This window comes from Lepidochelys kempii, chromosome 2 (assembly GCF_965140265.1).
Source record: "Lepidochelys kempii isolate rLepKem1 chromosome 2, rLepKem1.hap2, whole genome shotgun sequence".
In the NCBI taxonomy this organism is placed as follows: Eukaryota; Metazoa; Chordata; order Testudines; family Cheloniidae; genus Lepidochelys; species Lepidochelys kempii.
In genome coordinates, this window is record NC_133257.1 from 187,236,870 (window position 1) to 187,263,290 (window position 26,421).

Below are 26,421 nucleotides of genomic sequence, written 5' to 3' on the forward strand. Positions count from 1 at the left end.
TTCCCGGGAAATCAACGGGAGCTGTGGGTACCGCGTGAGATGCTCATGCAGCCAAGCCTTTGGTGTAAGTTTTGGGAAGGCCAGAAGCCGAACTAGGCTCAAAAAAGGAGAGCCGTCCCTGGAGGATAGGTCCCTCGGTGGCTATTAGCCAAGATGGTCAGGGATGCAACCGCATGCCCTGAGTGTCCTTAAATCTCTGACCAAAGGCCACCGATCCTTCCTAAAAGTAAGGGGCTCTGAGTCCTCCCCCACCCCGGGCGCTGGCCCTCCTCTTTCCCCAAGGCCCTACCCCCTGGCAGAGCTGGACTGGGGAACCTGGACCCCTCCACCCCGCCAGGGTGGGGAGTGGCCTGAAAGCAGCCCCAGGTCCCCTGCCCAGGGCAGGTGGAGGGTCTGTGGCTCCCCACGGTTGCCTGCATGGCTCTTACCCCAACCTGACTCCAGCTTCTGGCTGGGAATGGGGCCTTGGAGACCAAAGAGCTGCAGCCGGGCCATGGAAAGAGCTGCACAGACAGCTGTGGGGACCCGGGGACCTTCCATCTGCCCTGGGCAAGGGGTTGGGGACACAGGCCAGGGGCTGCTCTCAGGCCCACACCCACCCTGGGCAGACAGAGGGTCTGTGGCTCCCTGGGCCACTCTTATCCAGGCTGGGCTCCAGCTTCTGGCTTGGCCGGGGTATAGGACCTTAGGAGTGAAGAGGAGGGGCAGGGGGCTGGGCCCTTGGCAAAAAGGGACGGGACAGGACTGTCCACTTTCAAAAATGGAGGGTCATGACCCCTTGGCCTCACATGTTTCAGCATCCCTGCCTCTGGCTGCCGGAAGCTGGGTTTGGATGACAGGGGATGGATCTCTGGATAATAACCTGTTCTGGTCATTCCTTCTGATGCATCTGGCATAAGACAGGGTACTAAGCTAGATTGACTGTTGATCTGACTTATTATGGCCATTTTAATGTTTTTAGATAACTTTCACTATACCAATCTAGTAGCAAAGCCTGCTACGGTGCACATGTTGGAGGGTGAAGCGGCGGCCTTGGCCAATACTTGATAGACGGGTTGGAGGGAGCTGTGATGGGTTCGGTCACAGAGACCCACTTGAGACTGTCTCCTAATGTGCTGGAATTACCTCTGAGCCAGTTTTCCCAGCCAGCTTGGGACTTCCAGAACCCTGCCTTGTTGACCCAGACACGCCAGCCTGCTGTAACAGAGACCCAGGTCTGGTCCACACCTCCCCCCCGCAAAGCTGCAGATTTTAACAAAAAACTGCTCAGCAAGTCACCTATCTCCAGCACCCAGATACCCAGTTCCCAATGGGATCCAAACCCCAAATAAATCTGTTTTACTCTGTATAAAGCTTATACAGGGTAACTCATAAATTGTCCGCTCTCTGTAACACTGATAGAGAAAGATGCACAGCTGTTTGCTCCCCCAGGTATTAATCACTTACTCTGGGTTAATGAATAAACAAAAGTGATTTTATTAAATATACAAAGTAGGATTTAAGTGGTTTCAAGTAATAACAGACAGAACAAAGTCACCAAGCAAAATAAAGCAAAAACATGCAAGTCTAAGCCTAATATATTAAGAAACTGATAAAGGTAATATCTCACCCTCAGAGATGTTCCAATAAGCTTCTCTCACAGACTAGATTCCTTTCTAGTCTGGGTCTAATCCTTTCCCTGGTACAGTCCTTGTTAGTTTCATCTCAGTGGTAACTAGGGGTTTTCTCATGACTGGCAGCCCCTTTGTTCTGTTCCATCCCCTTTTATAGCTTTGGGCCAAGGTGGGAATCTTTTGTTTTTCTGGGTCCCCATCCCTCTTTCTAAATGGAAAAGTACCAGATTTAAAATGGATTTAATTACCCGGTGACATGGTCAGATGTCCTGTGAGACTCCACCCTCCATTATTCCAGGGCTGACCTGCACGCACCCAGAAAGGTTTGCAAGTAAACAGAGCCATTTACAAGCAATTGTCCTAGTTAATGGGAGCCATCCAGATTCCAAACCACCATTAATAGCCCATGCTTTGCATAATTACAGTTGGACCCCAGAGTTATACTTCATACACCTAGTTTCAGATACAAGAATGATACATTAATACAAATAGGATGAACACACTCAGTAGATTATAAGCTTTGTAATGGTACCATACAAGAGACCTTTTGCATAAAGTATGTTACAGTTACATTATATTCACACTCATCAGCATATTTCCATAAAACATATGGAGTGCAACATCACAGTAGCATCCAGGGCACAGTTGCTGAACAATAGTGGAAGGGGAAAGGCACCCTGGGTCTTCTGGAGGAGGGAAGCTCATTGGGGACTCTGTTGGCAGGTCCCAACAACCTGTCAGTGGGTGGGAATGGATAGGGGATCAGTTGGTCCCTAGCGCAGGGGCTCTATCAGTCCCTGGGGCTGGCTGGAGGCAAGAGGTAGGGCTTGGTCAGTTTGTCCCTCGGGGCTAGTTAGGGACAGAGAAGGGGGAAGGGTCAGTGCCATCATGAGACGGGAGGAGGAGTTGGGGAGCTCAGTTGGTCCTGGAGCTGGCTGCAGGGGATAGACGTGGGCAGTCGGTTCAAAACAGGTCCAGATCAAAAGAATCTTGCATCACATTATTTGCAAAGATCAGAGAAGACAGAGAAATTGGCTAACTTTTCTGCTGTTTGTAGCTGAATTTGTCTTAAGGGCATTTACAGTATAGCTTCCAGTAAGGCCCCACCCGCTTGCCTGAATTAGCTTGCTGTCAGCACCTCCCACAATAGTGGCCAGATTCCTGTGCTAGCTGCAAACCTAGCTACAGATTTAATACCCTGCAGAACTTTATGTATTGCCATTACACCAGCAACTCATCAGCCTCCAGTGTGGGCTTCCCAATCCTGAATGCGCATCCCAGTGACTGACATTGTATCTGGGGTTGTCAGCTTCTGCTGAGTAACCATCACTTGTTGGCTACAGTGAACAGAGCTCCAACTTTGGGGCAAGCCCTCTGGAGGCAAAGAAGGGTCTTTATACTTGGAAGTTTTGGAGGAACTGCTCCTCATCCCAGGTGTCTAGCACAGCTCAGTTCCAGGAGTCACTGAACATAATACTGACCCAAAAGTGGCACCCAACCTGGTAAAAATCCATAGCAAGCAAGTTCCTGAACTGGTTTTTAATAAGGCAGTGGCAGAGACCCAAGCTGCCTTTACAGCATTAACAGGTGCAGCAATATCTCCAGTCTCCAGTTTTGGACATTCTTGATAACATGGTTGGGCTGTTGCTGGTCCTACTGTCCTTCCTACCAGTCTGTCCTACAGTGAAGTTTGCTGCACCTTCCTCTGGAGTATCTGGTGTTGGTTATTGCAGAGACAGAACACTGGACTAGACGGACCACTGCTCTTATTTAACATGACATTTCCGATGTTCCTAAACTCACGTAGGACCTGACCATGCGAGATACTGAATGTCCTCACTTCTCATTGACGTCAGTGGGCACTTAGCACCTCTCAGGGCAGGGCCCACAGACTGTAATGGCTAAATCCTGTTCCCATTGTAGCCAGTTGGAGATTTGTCATTAAGTTCAGTGGGACCTAGGGTTGGCCTTTATTATTATTTAAGCATTTTTAGACAAATCAGATATATTATCTATGTAACTTGGTGTCTGTCATGGGAAAAGAAATGATATTTCAGTGGTTTATGTGACAGAGCATGTAAAGAAATTAACTAAATCACAGTTGTGGCAATTGATGCTGTGACTAAAAGCACCCCGTATTCACATCCTACACACTATTGTAGTAATCTTTGTACAAAATATGTCTTGTGAGGTATTGTTTGAAAACTAATAACTGATCAGTAAAATCATAGTGAATTGTATGTAGCAACAGTATATGTAAACTTATGATGTTGTTAGCACATATCCAAAACCACACAGCCCTGCCTAGGCAAAAGTTGTTAAACAGGTCTCTCTCTCTCTCTTTCACCTAAGAAGAAAAGGCACCACCGTCTTTGGGAGAGACCGTGACCAAGGAAAGGGACAGTCACCATCTTGCTGGAAGACTATGGGTAAGACAGACCATCTTAAACAAAGCCTTGAACCAAAACTTGCTAGTTTAAGTTTTAGACTTTCCGATGTGTTTTCACTTTTATTTGCTTGTAACCATTCTTGAATTAACTTAAAATCCTAACTTCTTTCATTAATAAACTTGTATTATTTTTTAATCTAAACTCATCCAGTGTTGTGTTTAAACTGTTTGGTGACTCCAATTAAAGTATGAAACAGATGAATATTGACTGGTCAGGAGCAAGAAACCTTGATATCTGAACTGGACCGGAGAGGGGTGGACAGTGCAGAACATGTTTTTGGAAAAATTCAAGACTGGGATTGTGTTGGAGTCACCCTGCAATTAGTAACCAAGGCTGGTGGAATCCAGAGTGTGATTGGTGTGTTGCTGACAGGCTCATGGGGTCTGCTGGACCAGGGCTACAGCTATACACAGACACTCAAACTGTGACCTGTATGCTTGAAGTCTGTTTGTGAGTGGCCTGGATTGGGAGCTACCACAGGTGCCGGGGGGTGCTCAACCCTGGGCTCTGTCCCAGGCCCTGTCTCCACTCCATCCCTCCCAGCCTCCCTGCACACCACCATGAAACAGCTGCTTGCGGGAGGGAGGGGGAGGCGCTGATCCATGGGGCTTGCTGACGGGTGGGAGGTGCTGGAGGGTAGCGGGGAGCTTATAAGTGGGCTGCCGTTTTCCCCATGGATGCTCCAGCCCTTGAGCACCCACAGAGTCAGTGCCTATGAGAGCTGCAACATCAAAGCATTATGCGGCACTCAGGGTTGCAGGACAGGTAGTGACACAACCCCTCACTGGTCTAGATTACACCCTTGAATATGACAGATGTACAGTAGCTTACTTGGAATTTGTCAGTGCCACATAACCAACATTTAAAACTTCTGTTTTATGTCCCTTTTGGAAACTGATTAAGAGAGCAGAATTGGCTGTAAATAATACATTTCCAAAAATCTGTCATGAATCTCCATGGTAAAAGAGAGCCATTCACCACACTCCAGAGATTTTGAAGAAAAGAGATTCACAGGCCATATAAATGGCCTAGGGAGGTTCAGACAGTTCTAAAGATATAGATTTGATCTGTTTCACTTCACTATTGTCGAGTGTTGTTGTAGCCATGTTAGTCCCAGGATATAAGAGAGAGAGGCACGGTGGGTGAGGTAATATCTTTTATTAGACCAGCTTCTGTTGGTGGAAGGGACAAGCTTTTGAGCTTCTCAGAGCTCTTCCTCAGGTCTGGAGAAGGAAACCAGAGACATGTAATACATTAAATAGATTCTTCTCAAATTTCCTCTGACATTACTTCATTAAGGTTATTTTTATTTCAGTGTTGCCAACTCTCAGATATGTTTTTATTAAAGCTCCAGCTGCTAGAATTAAGACTGAAGGAGAATCTCAGCTTTCGTTTTGAAAGAAAAAATTTGTAGCCCTCAAAGTTGTGGAATAAAGCCTGAAAATGTGCCCTGAGTAAACCCAGAAGGCTCAAAAACCAGGAGAAAAAACAAAAGCCCCAAAATGTATATATTTTAAAAATCTCATTATTTTTAAACCACTCTCATGATTTTTGAGGGTGTGATTCATGGTTATTGAATGCTTGTGGTTGGCAATACTGATATTTTTATTAAACAGCTTTTTATAAAGCCTAAAGTCAAAGTTAGAAGGCTGAGCTCCAGCTAGGAAGATCTGGGAGGACAGGCTGAGAACAGACTAGGACAGAAGAGCTCTGGCTACATGGGAAGACACCAGAGCGAAGTAACGTGGAGATGGACTTTAATAACAGAACTAGTTCTGAACAGTCCTCAGGGTCCCAAAATAAACTGGTCTCAGCCAGGGTGGTGGTAATAAAGAATTGTTTCTGCTTCTAAACTAGCCCCAACAGGGGGAGCTGCTATCCACATTAGAGCCGGTGTGCTGCTCTTAAGGGGCCCTTATGAAGGGAAAACAGAGATAGGTGCCACACAATGACCTCTGGTCACAAGGGGGCACTCAGGAGGCAGCTGACCCTTTGTTTTAAATAACTTTTACATGGTACCATTTCACTGTCTCCCCTGGTGTGTGTGTGTGTGTGTGAGGTGGTGGTGGGGATTAGTCTTATTAGGTTGAGCTAACAAACAGATATTCAGATTTATTTGTTTGTGTTTTTTTCCAACTAGCCCCATAATACTTTCAGTGCTACATTCTGTCCCCAAACCTGAAAGATCAGGTCCTCTGTTCTGAGTTGCACTCAGGGAGCCCAGCTGAAATGGAAAGAAAGTAAATGGCAGCAAAATGTGGTCCTCAGTCACCATGGTTAGGAAGGATTGTCTGGTGATTAAGGTACCAAATTGGAGATTGACCACAGGCTCCCAAGATCACCTTGAGCAAGAACTTAATCCATGCTTCAGTTCCCCATATGTAATATGGGTGTGATAATACTTCATTTATTTTACACTTGGTCTGTCTTTCCTGTTCAGATTATAAAATATTCAGGACAGGGACTATCTCAGTGTGTATTTGTACACAGCATAACACAAGGAGCTGGGACTTCAAGGCACTACTATCATATAAATAAATTATTTTCTCATCTAAAACATTGTTTGATAGTGGCTGTTAATTAAAGAAATTAACAAATATTTTGACAAATTCTCAAATTTAATTTTATCAATTAACACTTAGTAGGAGTCAGAAAGAAATCTCTGATGAGCTGTTATCCAGGAGATAGACAAGATTTTGTTTTGTGTGACCCAGCAGAAGACTCTCTAATGATTCAAACAATGAAGGAAGTCTTCGCAGATATGGCATGGAGTGGCATATTAGGGATTTATTTATTGATGTCAATGTGCAGCCTATCTGGGTAGATAGTACTTCAGAGGTAGCCTGCAAAGGAAACTGTTTGGGCTTCTGCACTTAACTTGTTTATGATGTTTAAGTGCAGCCTGAAAAATTTTTATAGGTTATTATTCAGCTTGTTTTTTACGTTAGGAGTTTAGACTGTCTCCACTGGAAGACTCTGAAGGGTAAAATTCACCCTCTGCAGAGGGCCACATAAGACCTATGCAGCACATCAGGCCTGGGCTAAACAGGTTTTGTACCAATTTAACTATTTTTGATTAGGGATGTGACTTTAAAACAAACAAACCAGAAGTAGTTAAATTGGTACAAAAATTGTGTGTAGCCCAAGCCTCAAGGAGAGAAGATCCGGGCTGGGGTGACTAGTCACGTACTCTGGAAAGCCATAGCTGGCAGAAACTGCCATCATTTCTCCTCTCTCTTGCATTCTCACACCCAGCAATTGGGTGACCTGATTGTTAACTCTGATCTCCGTGCGGGACTCTTTCAACCTAGAAAAGCTATATACCATACCATGCTCCTGAGCTGCCTGATCAAAAAACAAACAAACAAACAAAACCTCATTTCCTACTCAATAGCAATTAAGTCACCTTCTACAAATGATATATATAGTCTCTTTAGGATGTTCCTTTTAACTAGTTTGCTTTATTATAATACTTCTAGAAACTATTTTCTATCATGTTTTGATTTTATTTTCTGTATTCTTATCAAGCACTTTGTTACAAGATCAGAGAAAGTCAGCTCTTTGAGATTTGTATATTTTCCTTCACTTATAAATAAAGTCAAACAACACTTTTCAAGAACTGATTGTGACATCATTTGTTTCTTTACGAGCCTTTTAAAGGGCATCTTCTCTTTCTTGTGTTTCAGAGTAACAGCCGTGCTAGTCTGTATTCGCAAAAAGAAAAGGAGTACTTGTGGCACCTTAGAGACTAACCAATTTATTTGAGCATAAGCTTTCGTGAGCTACAGCTCACTTCATCGGATGCATACTGTGGAAAATACAGAAGATGTTTTTATACACACAAACCATGAAAAAATGGGTGTTTATCACTACAAAAGGTTTTCTCTCCCTCCACCCTACTCTCCTGCTGGTAATAGCTTATCTAAAGTGATCACTCTCCTTACAATGTGTATGATAATCAAGGTGGGCCATTTCCAGCACAAATCCAGGGTTTAACAAGAACGTCTGAGGAAGGGGGAGGGGGGGAAGGAATAAACAAGGGGAAATAGGTTACTTTTTAAAAAGTAACCTATTTCCCCTTGTTTATACCCCCCCCCCCCCACATTCTTGTTAAACCCTGGATTTGTGCTGGAAATGGCCCACCTTGATTATCATACACATTGTAAGGAGAGTGATCACTTTAGATAAGCTATTACCAACAGGAGAGTGGGTTTGTGTGGGGTGGGGAGAAAACCTGGATTTGTGCTGGAAATGGCCCACCTTGATTATCACACACATTATAAGGAGAGTGATCACTTTAGATCAGCTATTACCAGCAGGAGAGTAGGGTGGGGGGAGAGAAAACCTTTTGTAGTGATAAACACCCATTTTTTTCATGGTTTGTGTGTATAAAAACATCTTCTGTATGTTAGAGAGCTTATTCCTTCACTCTCCCACTTCCCTGGTCCTTCTCACATGAACAGAGAGCAACAATACCTGAAGTCCGAAGGTGCAAACAATTTGATGTTTATTGGGGTGAACTTCCAGCAAGCTTAAATACAAGTTCCTTTTCCTTATTTCCAAATCCCAACTTACTTCCTGTTTGCCCCTAATTTATATAGTAATATTCTTAGCTATACCTTAACCAATCATTCTACTAAAATTTAACTAACCAATCCTAACATATTGTAACATGATTATGTAACCAATTATATCCCACCACCTTAATTAGTTTACACCCAGCAAAATTAATTATATAGCAGACAGGAACAATCACAGAACCAGACAGAGATTATACAGACAAACAATAGTAAAGTGACAGGTTTCAGAGTAACAGCCGTGTTAGTCTGTATTCGCAAAAAGAAAAGGAGTACTTGTGGCACCTTAGAGACTAACCAATTTATTAGAGCATAAGCTTTCGTGAGCTACAGCTCACTTCATCAGATGCATATCGTGGAAACTGCAGCAGACTTTATATATACACAGAGAATATGAACCAATACCTCCTCCCACCCCACAGTCCTGCTGGTAATAGCTTATCTAAAGTGATCATCAGGTGGGCCATTTCCAGCACAAATCCAGGTTTTCTCACCCTCCACCTCCCCACACAAATTCACTCTCCTGCTGGTGATAGCCCATCCAAAGTGACAACTCTTTACACAATGTGCATGACAATCAAGACAAATAGTAAAGTGGGAACTATAATGGCAAGACAATACAGAAGTGAGGATTTCACATCCCAGTATTGATAAGTGAGTTCTTGCCAGACAGGATGCTATCAAACTAAGTTTCCTTTTACATTTTCTAGGCACTTCCCTTTCTCTGGAGCTGATAGGCATACAATCCTGTCCTGATAGTGCCTAACAGCCCAATAGCACCTTATTTCAATGTGACTAGTTTGGAATGTGAGGATGTGACCGTTCGCTTCCCAGCTTATGGCTGCCTCTGCTGCTTAGCCAAAGGCCTTAGCCTAAGAACAGGGCCCCAGACTGTCACAGTAAGAGAAGGACCTTACATTGGCAGACAGTGATTTTGATTCTTTCTTTTATACCTCTAACTAGCCAAGTGATAAGAATACACCTAAATTCTTAAAGTACAGGCCTTTACAGGCAGGCCTGAATATCTATATTCTAACACTGTATTTTCCACTATGCATCCGATGAAGTGAGCTGTAGCTCACGAAAGCTTGAGTTTGTGTGTGTATGGGGGTGGGGGGGATGTGAGAAAACCTGGATTTGTGCAGGAAATAGCCCAACTTGATTGTCATGCACATTGTGTAAAGAGTTGTCACTTTGGATGGGCTATCACCAGCAGGAGAGTGAATTTGTGTGGGGGGTGGAGGGTGAGAAAACCTGGATTTGTGCTGGAAATGGCCCACCTGATGATCACTTTAGATAAGCGATTACCAGCAGGACAGTGGGGTGGGAGGAGGTATTGTTTCATATTCTCTGTGTATATATAAAGTCTGCTGCAGTTTCCACGATATGCATCCGATGAAGTGAGCTGTAGCTCATGAAAGCTTATGCTCTAATAAATTGGTTAGTCTCTAAGGTGCCACAAGTACTCCTTTTCTTTTTGCGAATACAGACTAACACGGCTGTTACTCTGAAACCGCTCAAATAAATTGGTTAGTCTCTAAGGTGCCACAAGTACTCCTTTTCTTTCTTGTGTTTGTAGACGCACAGGCTTCTTCTTAAATACCAATTAAGACTTCTCTATATAAAACCCAAATAAATCTGTAGTTTAGCCTGCTTGCCTTTCTACTGCCTTGGAACAACTTGTGTAAAGGAGAAAAGGAGGACTTGTGGCACCTTAGAGACTAACCAATTTATTAGAGCATAAGCTTTCGTGAGCTACAGCTCACTTCTTCAGATGCATATCGTGGAAACTGCAGCAGGCTTTATATATAATTGTATATATAAAGCCTGCTGCAGTTTCCACGATATGCATCTGAAGAAGTGAGCTGTAGCTCACGAAAGCTTATGCTCTAATAAATTGGTTAGTCTCTAAGGTGCCACAAGTCCTCCTTTTCTTTTTGCGAATACAGACTAACACGGCTGTTACTCTGAAACCTGTGTAAAGGAGAAATTTCTTCCTAGCGCTCAGTGGTAAGAGGTTGATTTATGCCTTGAATCATGAGGGTTGAGCGAGTTTAACATAGATTTGTTTTTACATTAGTAATACTGTAATGTGAAATTTATATATATATATATATATAACAGTATTACTAGTGATAATATATATATATACACACACAGAACTGTGGACACTAGCAAAACTATCCAAAAGATGTTATTCCTGATTTTGTTCCATCATTCTGATTTCTTATGTTAAAGATGTGACTGAAGCTTCCTTTGGTAGCTAATGTAAAATACTCATGTTTCTACAATGCCTCATCCCCCTTTTCCTCTTTAGCTTCTGCACAGAGTTAGCAAAAGCGGTTGTTTAGAAATTTTTCAGCAGAAAATGTATCCCACCATGGGGTTGTCTTAAAAATGATTTTTTTTCAGGAAAATGTAATGTTCAATTACATTTTGTTAGTGTTATGGCAAGTTTTGAAACAAAATTAAAACATTTTCTTGTTAAATTGAGTATTTGTCACAACTGACTGCAGTACCCAGCGTTCACCAGCTGGCGTCATCCCCGTGCTGCAGTAGGAGTGACTCTGGCATGGAGCATGAAGCAGACTTTATCACGCCGGAAGCCGACTGGCCGCCCATACGCAGCTCTGGGTCAAGGATCTTACGTTGATTCAGAGGAGGCTGACATGACAGAGCTGCAATAACACCACTCTCCTGTGTACACCCACCAATACAAGGAAGAGAAGAGCGAGCAATCTGGAAGCACAGTGTGGAAAAAGACTAGCAATCTGGTGAGTGAAGTGAAAGCGGAGTGCAAATTGTCTGAAGGCTAGCAGCCTGCGTGCGGACTACTAACGAAAGCCCAGCCACCACCGTGTTAGGTGCTGTGGAAATGCATATGTAATATCCGACAAACGAGGATTCCTGGAGTTTAAAGGTGAATATAAAAGCCATTTGGTTTGTTGTAAAATCTGACCTCGGGAAGGCCTGGTAAAGATTGGGAAGGAGCACTTGGGGAGATAGGTATTCAAAAGCAAGAGGGATTTACAAGAATTGTCAATACAAAGACTGTTAAAAAGGCAGACACCTCATGGGGATGAAACTGCTTAATGAGGGGGAGGAAATAACCAGATGGGAAGGAAACTGCAAAGAGCAGAAAAGGCAGAGAAATCAAGGAACTTTGTGTGTGTGCGTGCATGTGCTGAGTATATATTTGAATATTAACAAAGGGTAAAATAATTCCAATTTTTTAGGGTAGTCTCTATTTTTCTGGCAAAAACGAAGTGTTTTGTTTTCCTGTGTTGCTCTTGAATTGCGGATGTGCTTTTTACTTAAAAAAAAAAAAATCACCAAATGTGATTTGAGTTTGGAATTAAGAAATCCTCTTCGCATCTGGGAGGAGCCAATCAGAATTATGATCACTTAAACTGTCACAGACTTTTGATTGCTTGCTGGCCCCTGTTCAGACCCAATTCTTTCCTATCTCCAGGAAGGAGCGGGTGGGGAGAAATCTGTTTAACTAGTTATAAAACATCATCCCCTCATTTATGTGTCCAGCTTCTTAAATGATCCAGAAAACCAGGCCTCCGCTGCTCCAGGCTCAAGATGTAGGAGACAAGATGGAAACACTAATGGTAAGGAAATGGAAAAGGGTGATGAGTGTGGTTTTGTTTGTTTGCCACAATCCCTGGAATGGAAAATCTGGAGAAGTGAAGGAATGACAGTGATGTCCTATCATCCTGAAAAACCCAGTGTATATTTGTCCCTTTAAGAGTCACCTTTCCATGCTCGTGTTCTCTGAAGTCTTCTGTGTTGGGCATTGCAGGATTTTTCTTACTGGAAATTGAGCGAGTTCATGTAGAGAAATCCAGTCTTTTCTGTTCAGAAGAGATCACGCTAGGGTTGTTGCATGGTGGGGGGCTACAGTTCGGTATTACAGGTTGTGTGGCTTACAATGGGGAGCAGTGCTGAGTGTCTCACAGTGTGTAGAGGATATGCAATATGCAGTGTGATATGTGCAAGGCTGCACGATGACTGGAGCCAGAAAACTCGTGTGTCATATGGTGGAGTGCAGTGCAGTGGATGTGCCTGGTACTGGGGTGCAGTAGGAGAACTGCATGACATACAGAGCGGGGCAGTGCAGAGTAGTGGAGGTTGTATAGCACTGAGTTACAATATCACGGGGAGTAGATGGTATATAATGGGGGTAGGTCCAATGAAATGTCTTGTAGAGGCTGCATGGCACATGGTGAGCAGTACAGTTGATATATAGGGGATTGCAAGGCATAGCATGGATGGGAGTGTAGCGCAAAGGAAGGATGTGCTGTTAGTTGAGTGTCGGTGTATGGGGAGGATTGTGTGGTGATGCACAGGACAGTGCACTAGGAGATCAGAGGGGAGGGTGCATGGTACTGGCTGGAGGGTAACACAGCATACTGCTGGACTGCACACAGATGGGTGCAGGGGTGGGGCAGCACATTGTGGTACTGCAGGAGCAGAGGAGGGTGCGGGGCATTTTAGGGTTGTCGCAGTGTGTATGGCGGAGTGCGAGGCGGCTACAGGTTGCCCCGGGGCGCTCTGAACCGCAGGGTCGAACACAGCCCGGCCCGGAGCGAGCCTGGCATGCAGCTGCCTCTCCTGCTCAGACCCGGGGTGGGGGAAAGAGTTAACAGAACTCTGGGCCCTTCCCTTTTCCTGATTGGCTGGAGCTCACCTACTGGGATTGGCGGGCTCCGGAGGGGTGCCTCTGACATCATCAGATGCCTCCAATGAAGGGAGCTGTAGTTCACGAAAGCTTATGCTCAAATAAATTTGTTAGTCTCTAAGGTGCCACAAGTCCTCCTTTTCTTTTTGCGAATACAGACTAACACGGCTGCTACTCTGAAATCTGACATCACTGCCTTTCCCGCTGCTGTGAACGTCCCGGGCGGGCCCGCAAGTGGTGATGAGGAGAGTGATTGGTGTGGCTGGGGGGAGCCTGTGAAGATACCGCTGCCCCGTGCCTGCGATCCCAGCCCCCCTCCCAAGCTGAGCAGGGCTAGGCTGGGCCAGGACGTGGATGGGGGACCCCTGCTGTAATCTTCTGTCTGGCCCAGCCGGGCACGTTCCTGTCCTGGCTAAGTGGGGTGGGTAGGTCTGTACTTGGAGGGGAGAATCCCTCTGCTCTCTAGTGCCTTGTGCTGGGTATACAGGAAAACCAGGTCCTTAAGGGACCTCAAGTGCAGGGTGTGTAGCCTTTTAAGTCTTTTTTCCTTTCCCCACAGAAGAGCTCATAATTATCATAATGCCTCAGCTAGGCCACTGCCAAGACAGAATGGGGGAAAGCTTATTGTTTATGGCCTGTACCTTGTTTAATACTCTAATGATGATAATGCTTGAGGAGCCTCACATGGGAGTCCGGTGATATCCATTAGTGAGAGAAAGATGCTCTAACTAAAGTAAACATTAGAAGCTACTTGGGATCTAAACGACTTATTATTACAGCTAAACACACGTCAAGCGAAGCTGAAAACATGAACGCTAGTCTGAGGTTCTCTGGTGTGTCCGGGCGGCGTTATGTTAGGAGGATGTGTTCTCTGATGTGGCTCTGTGTAGAGGGCACAGAAGCTCTTTGTCTCTTGGGAATCATGTGAGGTGGTTTTATTTACAGTAAGCCTGCTGCTTGCTTTGTGGCTTATGCTTAAGTCCTCTTTGGATCGGGAAAGAACCTGCCTCAGGAGCAAGATTTGGAGCTCAAGGAGTGGGGTGAGGAGAAAGAGAGGAAAATTAATGAACTCTGCATTTCCACAGTCTCTTTATCTTCTGCTGAGAAGACATTGTACTTTGCTTTGAGCACATCCCAACACCCTCCAAGTAACTCCTCACTTTTTATCATCTGCTCTGTAGAGCAAGAATTATTTCTGGATTTCTCTAGCCTGCTGTGTATTCTATATTTTGCATTGCAGCTGTCCCTTTCACCTCTGTAGATGCTATGATTGAGATCTATAAAATTATGACTGGTGTGAAGAAAGTAAATAAGGAAGTGTTATTTACTCCTTCTCATAACAGAAGAACTAGGGGTCACCAAATAAAATTAATAGGCAGCAGGTTTAAAAACAAACAAAAGGAAATATTTTTTCACACAACGCACAGTCAGTCTGTGGAACTCCTTGCCAGAGGATGTTGTGACAGCCAAGACTATAACAAGATTCAAAAAAAGAACTAGATAAGTTCATGGAGGATAGATCCATCAATGGCTATTAGCCAGGGTGTTGTCCCTAGCCTCTGTTTGCCAGAGGCTGGAAATGGGCAACAGGGAATGGATCACTAGATGATTACCTGTTCTGTTCATTCCCTCTGGGGCACCTGGCATTGGCCACTGTCAGAGGACAGGACACTGGGCTAGATGGACCTTTGGTCTGACACAGTACGGCCACTCTTATGTTCTTATGCCAATACATGCTTTTGTTCTGTTCTGTTCTGTTCTGTTCAGGTCCTTATACTGCACCCTCCACTGTAGTATATGAGTGCACAACAGTGAGGAGGAAATCCATGAAGATAAATTAAAAAGCACTTGTAACACCTTTCACGGAGTGTGTGCATGTGCACTTCAGAAGGTTTTAGGTAACTATTCCTGCACATTGAACTGCTATTGCTCAGTGTTCATCCACCAAATGCTCCCCCTGCCTTCAGAAATCACCCACAGAACTAGTGAATACTCATCTCTTCCTGCGCTTTTTCCAGTTAAGTCTTTATATGAGACTTTTTTTTAAAGCCAGGACTTCTCTTTCAGATGCATCCAGTGCTAAAGGCCTTTGTGTGCGGTTCCATCAGTGGGACCTGCTCCACCCTTCTCTTCCAGCCCCTAGATCTGCTTAAAACCCGGCTGCAGACCCTGCAGCCTTCCATCAATGGGTAAGTGCTTGAAGTTTCTATTGTTCGGGGTATGTGTGTGGGAGGGGAGGTATTTTGAAGGAGCCTACAAAGTGAAAGATGGTAGTGAGACCCTATTCTCCTGAGCTCTACCCTAGTGATATTCAGTCATAGCATTGGGAAGCGTATAGCTGAGAGCACTGCATTCATTGTTGAAGCAGCTGTCCTAGGTAGGCCCATGTGGTTTCACTGATGCCCACCGTGCTCTGGAAAATCCCATATGACTGCTACATACCTTTGCCCCATAGGGAACTGGTGTGTCAATATCTAACCAACCTCTTCCTCTTGCCTCATATATTCATCCATGACCCCATCCATTGTTAATCTACAGTTGCTCCGGTGGTGATGAACTATGATGTCAGAAATAGTAAACTGTGATATCATAGTTGCTTCCATAGGCTGATGCTAACTATGCTGTCAAAATCCATAGATTATCCCAGTGGGAGTGATTGTGGCATAGTAAACCATGGATGGAGACAGGTTTACTGAACAAGGAAGAATAGGCTGAATAGAGAAAGAGCTTCTAAAGGTGTTATAGCTAGTACACAGGTATATCTCTGGAGTGCTCTGGGTGGGTGAGGGAGGACTAGGGCAGGGCTGTAGGATTGGTCCCATGGGTTAATTGCTGCAATATATCTATGTAATTCCTTTCTTGTTTTCCTTCTAGGTCAGGTCATGTTGGGATGGTAGCTTTGTTCATTAGGGTTGTTCGCACTGAAAGCTTCCTAGGGCTCTGGAAAGGGGTCTCACCAGTAAGTGACTATTTTAACCCTGACTTTTTCTTACCTAGCATGTGTTAGTAAGTATGGTTTAGAATTTTAAAAGGTATTTAAATGTTGCTCCACTCAGTGTTGCAAGGCCAAAGTGACTTAGACGGCTGTCCTATTTTCAAAAGTGACTTAGGCACTTAAGAGCCTAAGTCTCTCTCACTGAAGGGCAGTGGGTCTAAGGTTCCTAAGTGCCCAAGTCACTTTTGAAACTGGGAGGTAGCTGTCTATGTTACTTAGGCCATGCAGTGCTGAGAGGAAGCCATGTCTACAGATATATAGGCCAAGATTTTTATAGATATTTATTAATGACTGGTGCACTGGCCTAAGCCTTTTTCAGTTCCTGAATGTGCATGTACTTGGGGATGGAGTCTTTAGGTGAAATCTTGGCCCCATTAAAGTCAATAGCAAAACTCTGACTTCAGTGGAGTCATGATTTTGCTCTTCACCTCTTCTCCTTTCTTCAGAATGCCACCTCTTTCTTTTCAGTGACCATCCCCTGGGCCTGAAGCTTCCCAGTTGGCTTAACACACCCTTGTATTAGTGTTCTGTAGTGTGTTCTTGTTCCCTCCTAATTTCTCTCCATTTTTCACTCTTCTGCAGTCCTTCGCAAGATGCATCCCTGGGGTCGGAATTTACTTCAGCACCTTGTACAAGATGAAACAGTACTTTCTCTCAGACCGCTCCCCCACAGCCCTAGAGTCCGTCTTTCTGGGCATTAGCTCCCGCACAGTAGCAGGTGTTTGCATGTTGCCCGTAACCGTGGTGAAGACACGGTATGAGGTGAGTGTCACAATTTTCATACTCCTAGAACTTTCTGTTGTGTTGTGATATCATCATACCTTCTCCTGTAGCACAAAAAATTCTTCTGTCTTGGATATCAGGGATAGAGAAACTGAGATCCCTGACTGCTGCTTCTATACTGCGTAAGGTGCTTAAATACTGCAATGATGGGTATGGTTTGAAACCTAGATGGGCTGAAAAATTCTCCACGCTCACACACCTGGGGCAAGTAGCTTTTATATTTTACTTGCTCAGCAAGAAATAAAATTTTTATCATCATCATGATGGCAGGAGTGGGGGAGAGTGGATGTATCTTGGGCTGTTAACACTCTTGCAAAGCTGGTCTGTATAGTGTATATTTATTTTATATGTATTAGGTCCATTTCACAGATCTGCCATGCAGGAGATAAAGTGCAAATTCCCTTCCTTATCTCTTGCATCCTTGGTGGGGGTTGCTGGGGAGGCACCATGCTTAGCCCTGCGAGGAGACTGGGATTAAATCTTCCAGCCAGTGGAAGTGGATGGAGTGGGAGAAGTAAATTGCTACAGAAGTAGCTGATAAAATAGCCGTGATAAAACATGTGGGAAGCTCTGTTGCTGACAATGTAGCAAGACAGCTGCTCTCTGGGCCTGCTGTGATGTTGCTGGAATAGTTCCTATGTCATCTCGCCTCGTGTATATACTTAGAAATATTCTGTAACTACAATATATGATTGGCCTTGGGAAAGGAGAAATCTGACTGGTTGCCCATGTGGTGGTGTATCTGAAGCATTTAGGAGTCGGAGGTAAGTGTCTACTCCTTTGTGTGTAGAGAGGTGATTTCACTTCAAGGCTTGCTCAGTAATGATCTCCCAGCACAAGGGACCCTATATCTGACATGTAGGTAACCATTTTTGTGTGTCCTCTGCAGAGTGGGAAGTATGGCTATGAGAGTGTGTATGGAGCCTTGAGGAATATATATCGGACAGAAGGGGCCCGGGGCTTGTTCTGTGGGCTGACTGCGACACTCCTGCGTGATGCACCCTTTTCTGGCATCTATCTGATGTTCTACACCCAGACCAAAAAAGTTATGCCTCAGGGTAAGGCTGAATGTGGATGTAATAACACAGAATGTGGTGGTTCTCACTCCAAGCATCCTTCCGTTTCTGTCCACATGCTTTACTTTGGCCTTTTTCTCGGTGGTTAAATCAATCCCTTGTAGGGCTTAGGTGGGGTATTAGTGTTCCACCTGTAGAGAACTGGATGTTCACGTTCTGGAGGCGTGTCAAATGAAAATGATGTGGGCCTCACGTTGGTGCTCAGGGGACTCCGGTCTAGATTGCACACTTCATGGTGATCTGTTGAGTTTGCCTACGAGCAAAGTATGAGACAGATACTTCAGGGATGCAGTTACCAAACGGGGTACTGTGGGTTAGGGATGAGGACTTGGCAGAACTGTGTATAAGGAAAACTTGCTCAACATCTGACATTGCCAGTTGCTCATTTTCATGCCCACTGTATAATTCCCCAACATTCCTGCAATCTCTGCTAAATTGAGACTTGCCTGATTTTGGTATGAGAGCCTTCTCCTCTGCAGCTTCTGCCCTCTAAACCAGCCTTTCTTTAGCTCTGTGTGTCTGTCAAATTCTGTCCCAGTGGAAGTGATTTGTTTAGCTAAAATTAGCATTGGTGTGTCTATTTTCTAATCTCCTTTGAAAAGTCTCTTCTCTATGCCTGTGATATCTCTTCCTCAGTTATCTACTTCATAATTTGGTAACTATTTAGTCTGGGATACGGTTTATAAGAAAGTCACTATCTACGGAACAGAATTGTACTGTATTATGTCTGACTAAGCTGCGTCTTTTTCCATTCCAGACCAGTTTGATCCAGCGCTCACCCCCTTAGTGAACTTCGGCTGCGGAATCTTTGCTGGAATCCTGGCTTCGTTGGCGACACAGCCTGCTGATGTAATCAAAACCCACATGCAGCTGACATCTGAAAAATACCACTGGATAGGGCAGGCCATTGCCTCAATCTTCAAGGTGAGGCTGAGAAGATTGTGTGAATGTAACCTCAGTTCTGGTCACTTCAACAGAGATTTGAAAAGAAGGTTCTTGCCTTCATCTCTAAAGCATCTTCAAATGAGTCATCACTAGGTATAGTACTGTGAACACAATGTAGCTTCTGAAATGTTTCCTCTGTGTTATGCTATGGGAGAGTGAACTCGTCACCTCTTAGTCACTGGTTCATATACAGCCTGGGTCAGCAGTGACGGAAGTTACTCCCATCTGATGACTGGTTGGTAGTCTGAGTCCAGTTCCCATTGGGCAGATATCCACCCCATTGGGCAGATATTCACATCCGCATCCTTGGGAGCAGACAGCTCCCAACATGCTACTGTTTGTTTCTTGCTCCTTCTGAGCGGTATGAAAATTAATGTGCTAGACAGTTAACTTCACCACCACCTGGTTATTCCTGGTGCTCCATCATCCCTTACCTATGTACATAGGACAAATCCTTTGGAAAAACAAACACTCTCTCTCTAGCTGAGCATGGGGAGTGAGTGAATAAAAAGGGAATGACAGTCATACACATTTGGGCATGTTACATTCACCCCTCACACATAATCTTAACTTGTCTCCTGAGCCATCGTATGACTACAGGTTTCACTTCACCTTTCTTCACTCCGTTATAAAAAGCACTTTTACCCTTAGACTGTTGTTAATAGAATGTACTTACTGATTTCAATTGTGTTAGCAAATAACCTTGCAGGATCTGGTTGTACCCAGTCCTGGGCTGCTGGCACCCATGGCTTATCACTGTAGTACTCCTGTGATTGCCAGACTGAGGAAAGAGGATTTTTGTAATATGCTCCTTTGTAAACATGAGTGTCAAGGATAAATGGGCTATAAAACAATTATCTGTCCTTTGAACATTAGCAATAAATGAATGTACAGATCTGTTATCCAAGGAACTGGGTGGGGATGCAGGGAATGGATACCCCAGTGGAGTACTCATCGACCTGTATTTGACCCCAGAGATGTATGTCCGTTGGATGCTAGCCCAGTATGTGATTCACAACTCCTGTGATTTTACACAAAATCAGAGTTGAGTTACAGTTGTCCTGACATTGGGTTACCTTGCTGATAAGATGACTCTTGGCTAGACTGTTTCTTTGTTGCAAGTGAGAACCTGCAAACTCAGAGTGAAAGCTCTGGAGCTGAATTTTGCAGCTCAGGTCCATATCAATCCTCCTCCTTAAAGTTTGAGTCTGTTTGAATCTGGATTTCAGCCATGCCTCTGCTTAGAGTATATTTGCTCCCATTCAGAATTTCTCTTTCTGATCCGATGAAGGGAGCTGTAGCTCATGAAAGCTCATGCTCAAATAAATTGGTTAGTCTCTAAGGTGCCACTCCTTTTCTTTCTGCTCAGTGAATGTAAATCCTAGGCAGAGCTTTAAAAACACTCGTGGGCAATTCTGTAAATATTAACTGACACAAAATTCTGAAGTGAGGCTGTTCACTATATTAAGGGACCTGAAGTGGTTTTGTTCATAGAATCATAGAATATCAGGGTTGGACGGGACCTCAGGAGGTCATCTAGTCCAACCCTCTGCTCAAAGCAGGACCAATCCCCAACTAAATCATCCCAGCCAGGGCTTTGTCAAGCCTGACCTTAAAAACTTCTAAGGAAGGAGATTCCACCACCTCCCTAGGTAACGCATTCCAGTGTTTCACCACCCTCCTAGTGAAAAAGTTTTTTCCTAATATCCAACCTAAATCTCCCCCACTGCAACTTGAGACCACTACTCCTTGTTCTGTCGTCTGCTACCACTGAGAACAGTCTAGATTCATCCTCTTTGGAACCCCCTTTCAGGTAGTTGAAAGCAGTTATCAAATCCCCCCTCATTCTTCTCTTCTGCAGACTAAACAATCCCAGTTCCCTCAGCTTCTCCTCATAAGTCATGTGTTCAGTCCCCTAATCATTTTTGTTGCCCTCCGCTGGACGTTTTCCAATTTTTCCACATCGTTCTTGTAGTGTGGGGCCCAAAACTGGTCACAGTACTCCAGATGAGGCCTCACCAATGTCGAATAGAGGGGAACGATCATGTCCCTCGATCTGCTGGCAATGCCCCTACTTATACATCCCAAAATGCCATTGGCCTTCTTGGCAACAAGGGCACACTGTTGACTAATATCCAGCTTCTCGTCCACTGTAATCTCTAGGTCCTTTTCCGCAGAACTGCTGCCTAGCCATTCGGTCCCTAGTCTGTAGCGGTGCATGGGATTCTTCCGTCCTAAGTGCAGGACTCTGCACTTGTCCTTGTTGAACCTCATCAGATTATTTTTCGCCCAATCCTCCAGTTTGTCTAGGGCCCTCTGTATCCTATCCCTACCCTCTAACGTATCTACCTCTCCCAGTTTAGTGTCATCTGCAAACTTGCTGAGGGTGCAATCCACTCCATCCTCCAGATAATTTATGAAGATATTGAACAAAACCGGCCCGAGGACCGACCCTTGGGGCACTCCACTTGATACCGGCTGCCAACTAGACATGGAGCCATTGATCACTACCCGTTGAGCCCAACAATCTAGCCAGCTTTCTATCCACCTTTTAGTCTATTCATCCAGCCCATACTTCTTTAACTTACTGGCAAGAATACTGTGGGAGACCGTGTCAAAAGCTTTGCTAAAGTCAAGTAACAACACGTCCATTGCTTTCCCTTCATCCACAGAGCCAGTTATCTTGTCATAGAAGGCAATTAGATTAGTCAGGCCTGACTTGCCCTTGGTGAATCCATGCTGACTGTTCCTGATCACTTTCCTCTCCTCTAAGTGCTTCAGAATTGATTCCTTGAGGACCTGCTCCATGATTTTTCTAGGGACTCAGGTGAGGCTGACTGGCCTGTAGTTCCCAGGATCCTCCTTCTTCCCTTTTTTAAAGATGAGCACTACATTAGCCTTTTTCCAGTCATCCGGGACCTCCCCCAATCGCCATGAGTTTTCAAAGATAATGGCCAATGGCTCTGCAATCACATCCGTCACCTCCTTTAGCACTCTCGGATGCAGCGCATCCGGCCCCATGGACTTGTGCTCGTCCAGCTTTTCTAAATAGTCCCGAACCACTTCTTTCTCCACAGAGGGCTGGTCACCTCCTCCCCATGCTGTGCTGCCCAGTGCAGCAGTCTGGGAGCTGACCTTGTTCATGAAGACAGAGGCAAAAAAAGCATAGAGTACATTAGCTTTTTCCACATTCTCTGTCACTAGGTTGCCTCCCTCATTCAGTAAGGGGCCCACACTTTCCTTGACTTTCTTCTTGTTGCTAACATACCTGAAGAAACCCTTCTTGTTACTCTTAACATCTCTTGCTAGCTGCATCTCCATGTGTGATTTGGCCTTCCTGATTTCACTCCTGCATGCACGAGCAATATTTTTGTACTCCCCCCTGGTCATTTGTCCAATCTTCCACTTCTTGTAAGCTTCTTTTTTGTGTTTAGGATCCGCAAGGATTTCACTGTTAAGCCAAGCTGGTCACCTGCCATATTTACTATTCTTTCTACACATCGGGATGGTTTGTCCCTGTAACCTCTATAAGGATTCTTTAAAATACAGCCAGCTCTCCTGGACTCCTTTCCCCCTCATGTTATTCTCCCAGGGGATCCTGCCCATCAGTTCCCTGAGGTTGTCAAAATCTGCTTTTCTGAAGTCCAGGGTCTGTATTCTGCTGCTCTCCTTTCTTCCCTGTGTCAGGATCCTGAACTCGACCATCTCATGGTCACTACCTCCCAGGTTCCCATCCACTTTTGCTTCCAGTACTAATTCTTCCCGGTTTGTGAGCAGCAGGTCAAGAAGAGCTCTGCCCCTAGTTGGTTCCTCCAGCACTTGAACCAGGAAATTGTCCCCTACGTTTTCCAAAAACTTCCTGGATTGTCTGTGCACCGTTGTATTGCTCTCCCAGCAGATACCAGGGTGATTGAAGTCTCTCATGAGAACCAGGGCCTGCGATCTAGTAACTTCCATTAGTTGCTGGAAGAAAGCCTCATCCACCTCATGCCCCTGATCTGGTGGTCTATAGCAGACTCTCACCACAATATCACCCTTGTTGCTCACGCTTCTAAACTTAATCCAGAGACACTCAGGTTTTTCTGCAGTTTCATACCAGAGCTCTGAGCAGTCATACTGCTCTCTTACATACAAAGCAACTCTCCCACCTTTTCTGCCCTGCCTGTCCTTCCGGAACAGTTTATATCCATCCATGACAGTACTCCAGTCATGTGAGTTATCCCACCAAGTCTCTGTTATTCCAATCGCATCATAATTCCTTGACTGTGCCAGGACTTCCAGTTCTCCCTGCTTGTTTCCCAGGCTTCTTGCATTTGTGTATAGGCACTTGGGGGGAGGGATAGCTCAGTGGTTTGAGCATTGGCCTGCTAAACCCAGGGTTGTGAGTTCAATCCTTTGAGGGGGCCATTTAGGGATCTGGGGCAAAAATTGGGGATTGGTCCTGCTTTGAGCAGGGGGTTGGACTAGATGACCTCCTGAGGTCCCTTCCAACTCTGATATTCTATGATTCTATGATTGAGAACTTGCTGTTTGTCCTGCTTTCTTAGTATGAGGCAGAAGCCCTCCCCTTTCGCATTCTCCTGCTCGTGCTTCCTGCCGGTATCCCACATCCACACTTACCTCAGGGCTTTGCTCTCCTTTGCCTGGTGAACCTAGTTTAAAGCCCTCCTCACTAGGTTAGCTAGCCTGCTTGCGAAGATGCTCTTCCCTCTCTTCATTAGGTGGAGCCCGTCTCTGCCTAGCACTCCTCCTCCTTGGAACATCATCCCATGGTCAAAGAATCCAAAGCCTTCTCTCCGACACCACCTGCATAGCCATTCGTTGACTTCCACGATTTGACGGTCTCTACCCAGGCCTTTTCCTTCCACGAGGAGGATGGATGAGAACACCACTTGCACCTCAGACTCCTTTATCCTTCTTCCCAGAGCCACGTAGTCCGCAGTGATCCGCTCAAGGTCATTCTTGGCAGTATCATTGGTGCCCACATGGAGAAGCAGGAAGGGGTAGCGATCCGAGGGCTTGATGAGTCTCGGCAGTCTCTCCGTCACATCGTGAATCCTAATTCCTGGCAAGCAGCAGACTTCTCAGATTTCCTGGTCGGGGCGGCAGATAGATGACTCAGTCCCCCTGTTTCTTGTCTTTTTCTCCTTTTTTCTGCTGGCAGACGTGGGGCTTTCCCTGCATGCCCTGTGGTTCCCCTCCGTCTTCTTACTGTTGTGTACCGTGCCTCATGGTATAGCTGCTGTCCAGTAACTGCTGTTCCTTCATCAGCAGGAGTCACTGCAGTTGAGTGATGCTAGAGATCCCTTCCCTGCTGCTGTCCCTCTGGCTGAGTGCTGTGTGAGCATGGATTTCTCAGGCACTAGAGACTACTACAGAATGTATTTCAGTGCAGCCATAGATTATGCCATCCAGTAGATGTCTAGGAATTAAATGAAGTGAGACATATGGTGTTTGTTTTGTCTTCTCCTGCAGGACTATGGACTGGCTGGCTTTTTCCGTGGCGGTGTCCCCCGTGCCTTGCGGCGCACTCTGATGGCAGCGATGGCATGGACTTTATATGAGCAGATGATGGCAAAAATGGGGCTGAAATCCTGAAGGACTTGTAGTGGACGAGACCAGCCTAAGCTCTTCATGTCTCACCAGCTCATCCAGGTGAGCAGAAGATTTCCCAGTTCTGCGGGGGTGGATCTTTGTTCCACTGTGGTAAAGCGATAATGATTTCTGATCCAGGGGACCAGGCTGCAAAACACGCCCTCTCTGACACAAATGCAAGTAGGGGAGAGAAGGTTTTGACTTTGCATCTTCAGAGTAAAGCATTCCAGAAGGACCGTTTCATTCAACTTCCTTGGAAGATGGGAAAGTTTCAGTATCCTACGAACTACGTGGTTACGGTAAAGGCTGTTGAAAGAAATCCCTTCAGAATAGTCCTGTGTGCCCTGAGAAGCCTTTGCACAGAAGCCATCTGGAGAAGAAGTGATTGGACTTGGACTACAGAACTCAGCAACTTTCTAACCTGGTGGTGTACCCAGTCTACGATCCCAGGCCATGTGCCATCTGACACTCATCCTGTTATCTGTCAGTGTCGTTTGCTTCTGCACCCAGAGGGAAGGTATGGAGGAGAATGCTATGAGGGGCACAGTGTAACCATTTGTTTCAGAGTTTGCTTAATGTATTAATACATGTATTAGAGTGAGAGAGGGGGGAAATGTATGGCTGAAAGGAATGCTGGGAAATGCAGTCTTACCATACCTTGCACAGGAGCTTTGATGTTGAATAACATAGCTGGGAACCTAACTGACATCTCCGTTATGGCTTGCAGCAAAGGCCTTTACGTCTCTTCCCTTGTGCTTTAGGTTGTATTTCCCACAGCATGACCCAATGTCGTGGAAGAAGACATTTTCCACTGGCTTTATTCTTTGTCTATAGGCATTTGTTATGCCTACCCACATGACTACCATGGCAGAGCAAAAGCACTGACTGTCTTGAAATATGACTTAGCTAAGAGAGATGGAAGGCCAGAAAAAGGACTTGAGAAATGGAGTCTTTTTTGAAACTCCATTTGCAGCCTTTCTGTATCAGCTGTTTTTCTTGCACTGTTTAAATTGAACTGTAGCTTTGGACTATTATCCAGGTTTAACTGCAATGGATGTAAATGTGTCTATAATAAAACATATGCAAGAAGGTTGTATTCTGCACTGTCATTTACATTTGTGGCTGCAAAATGGACTAGCATCTCCTTTCTCTTTCTTTCCAAGGGAGGGAGGGGAATATTTTGGTCTTAGTTTCAGTGCCTTTCTCTTTTTTTAAAAACACTAGGACACCTAAGAAACAGATGGAAAACAAACTCCCTGGTGTGTGGGGTGGGGGATGAGGTGAGACACAGCTCAATAGACTTCCATGGGGACCAGTTCTACTAAAGCAATGAGGGCAAACAGCCTTGCGGGAGACTGCAGGAGAGGCACAGTCAGGTTGTCTACATGGCAAAACAACAACAACAAAAAAACAAGCCACCACAGCGAATTTGAGCCCAGTTGAAGTGATGCAGGCTTGTGTTCTGGGGCTAAAAATAGCTGTGTAGGCATTTGGGCTTCGTCTCCTGGAGCCTGGGCCCTCCCTGCTCCCTGGGTTATTTTTAGCCCTATAGCATAAGCCTGAGTCAGTTGACCTGAGCTCTGAGACTTGGTGCTGCAGGTTTTTGTTGTTGGTTTGGTTTTTTTGCTCTGTAGACAGACCATCTCTTCCTAAGCAGGTGCACCACAGAAGAATCACATAGTATTGCTCTCAAAGGAGTT

General features: G+C 45.1%; 1 protein-coding gene across 5 annotated transcripts; it reads left to right on the forward strand.

The window, feature by feature from the left end:
* Positions 1–11,166: 11,166 nt before the first annotated feature.
* On the forward strand, positions 11,167–25,817 carry SLC25A38 (solute carrier family 25 member 38). Of its 5 annotated transcripts, none has more exons than XM_073333096.1 (8): positions 11,167–11,414; positions 12,181–12,257; positions 15,395–15,516; positions 16,202–16,286; positions 16,905–17,084; positions 17,995–18,163; positions 18,939–19,105; positions 24,602–25,817. In XM_073333096.1, the coding sequence occupies exons 2-8, from the start codon at positions 12,189–12,191 to the stop codon at positions 24,722–24,724; spliced, it is 915 nt and encodes a 304-aa protein (XP_073189197.1). In that variant the 5' UTR covers positions 11,167–11,414; positions 12,181–12,188; the 3' UTR covers positions 24,725–25,817. The 5 variants fall into 5 exon arrangements, with proteins under 5 accessions (XP_073189197.1, XP_073189196.1, XP_073189200.1 ...); XM_073333095.1 differs by having other exon boundaries at positions 11,170–11,560; XM_073333099.1 differs by lacking the exons at positions 11,167–11,414; positions 12,181–12,257 and adding an exon at positions 13,690–13,748.
* The last annotated feature ends 604 nt before the right edge of the window (positions 25,818–26,421 follow it).

Bases quoted from the DNA above. Each gene is read 5' to 3' on its own strand.
- SLC25A38 (XM_073333096.1), top strand. From the start codon at position 12,189: ATGATCCAGAAAACCAGGCCTCCGCTGCTCCAGGCTCAAGATGTAGGA. The intron at 12,258-15,394 runs GTAAGGAAATGG...CTTCTCTTTCAG, and splicing joins ACAAGATGGAAACACTAATG to ATGCATCCAGTGCTAAAGGC. The intron at 15,517-16,201 runs GTAAGTGCTTGA...TTTTCCTTCTAG, and splicing joins CTGCAGCCTTCCATCAATGG to GTCAGGTCATGTTGGGATGG.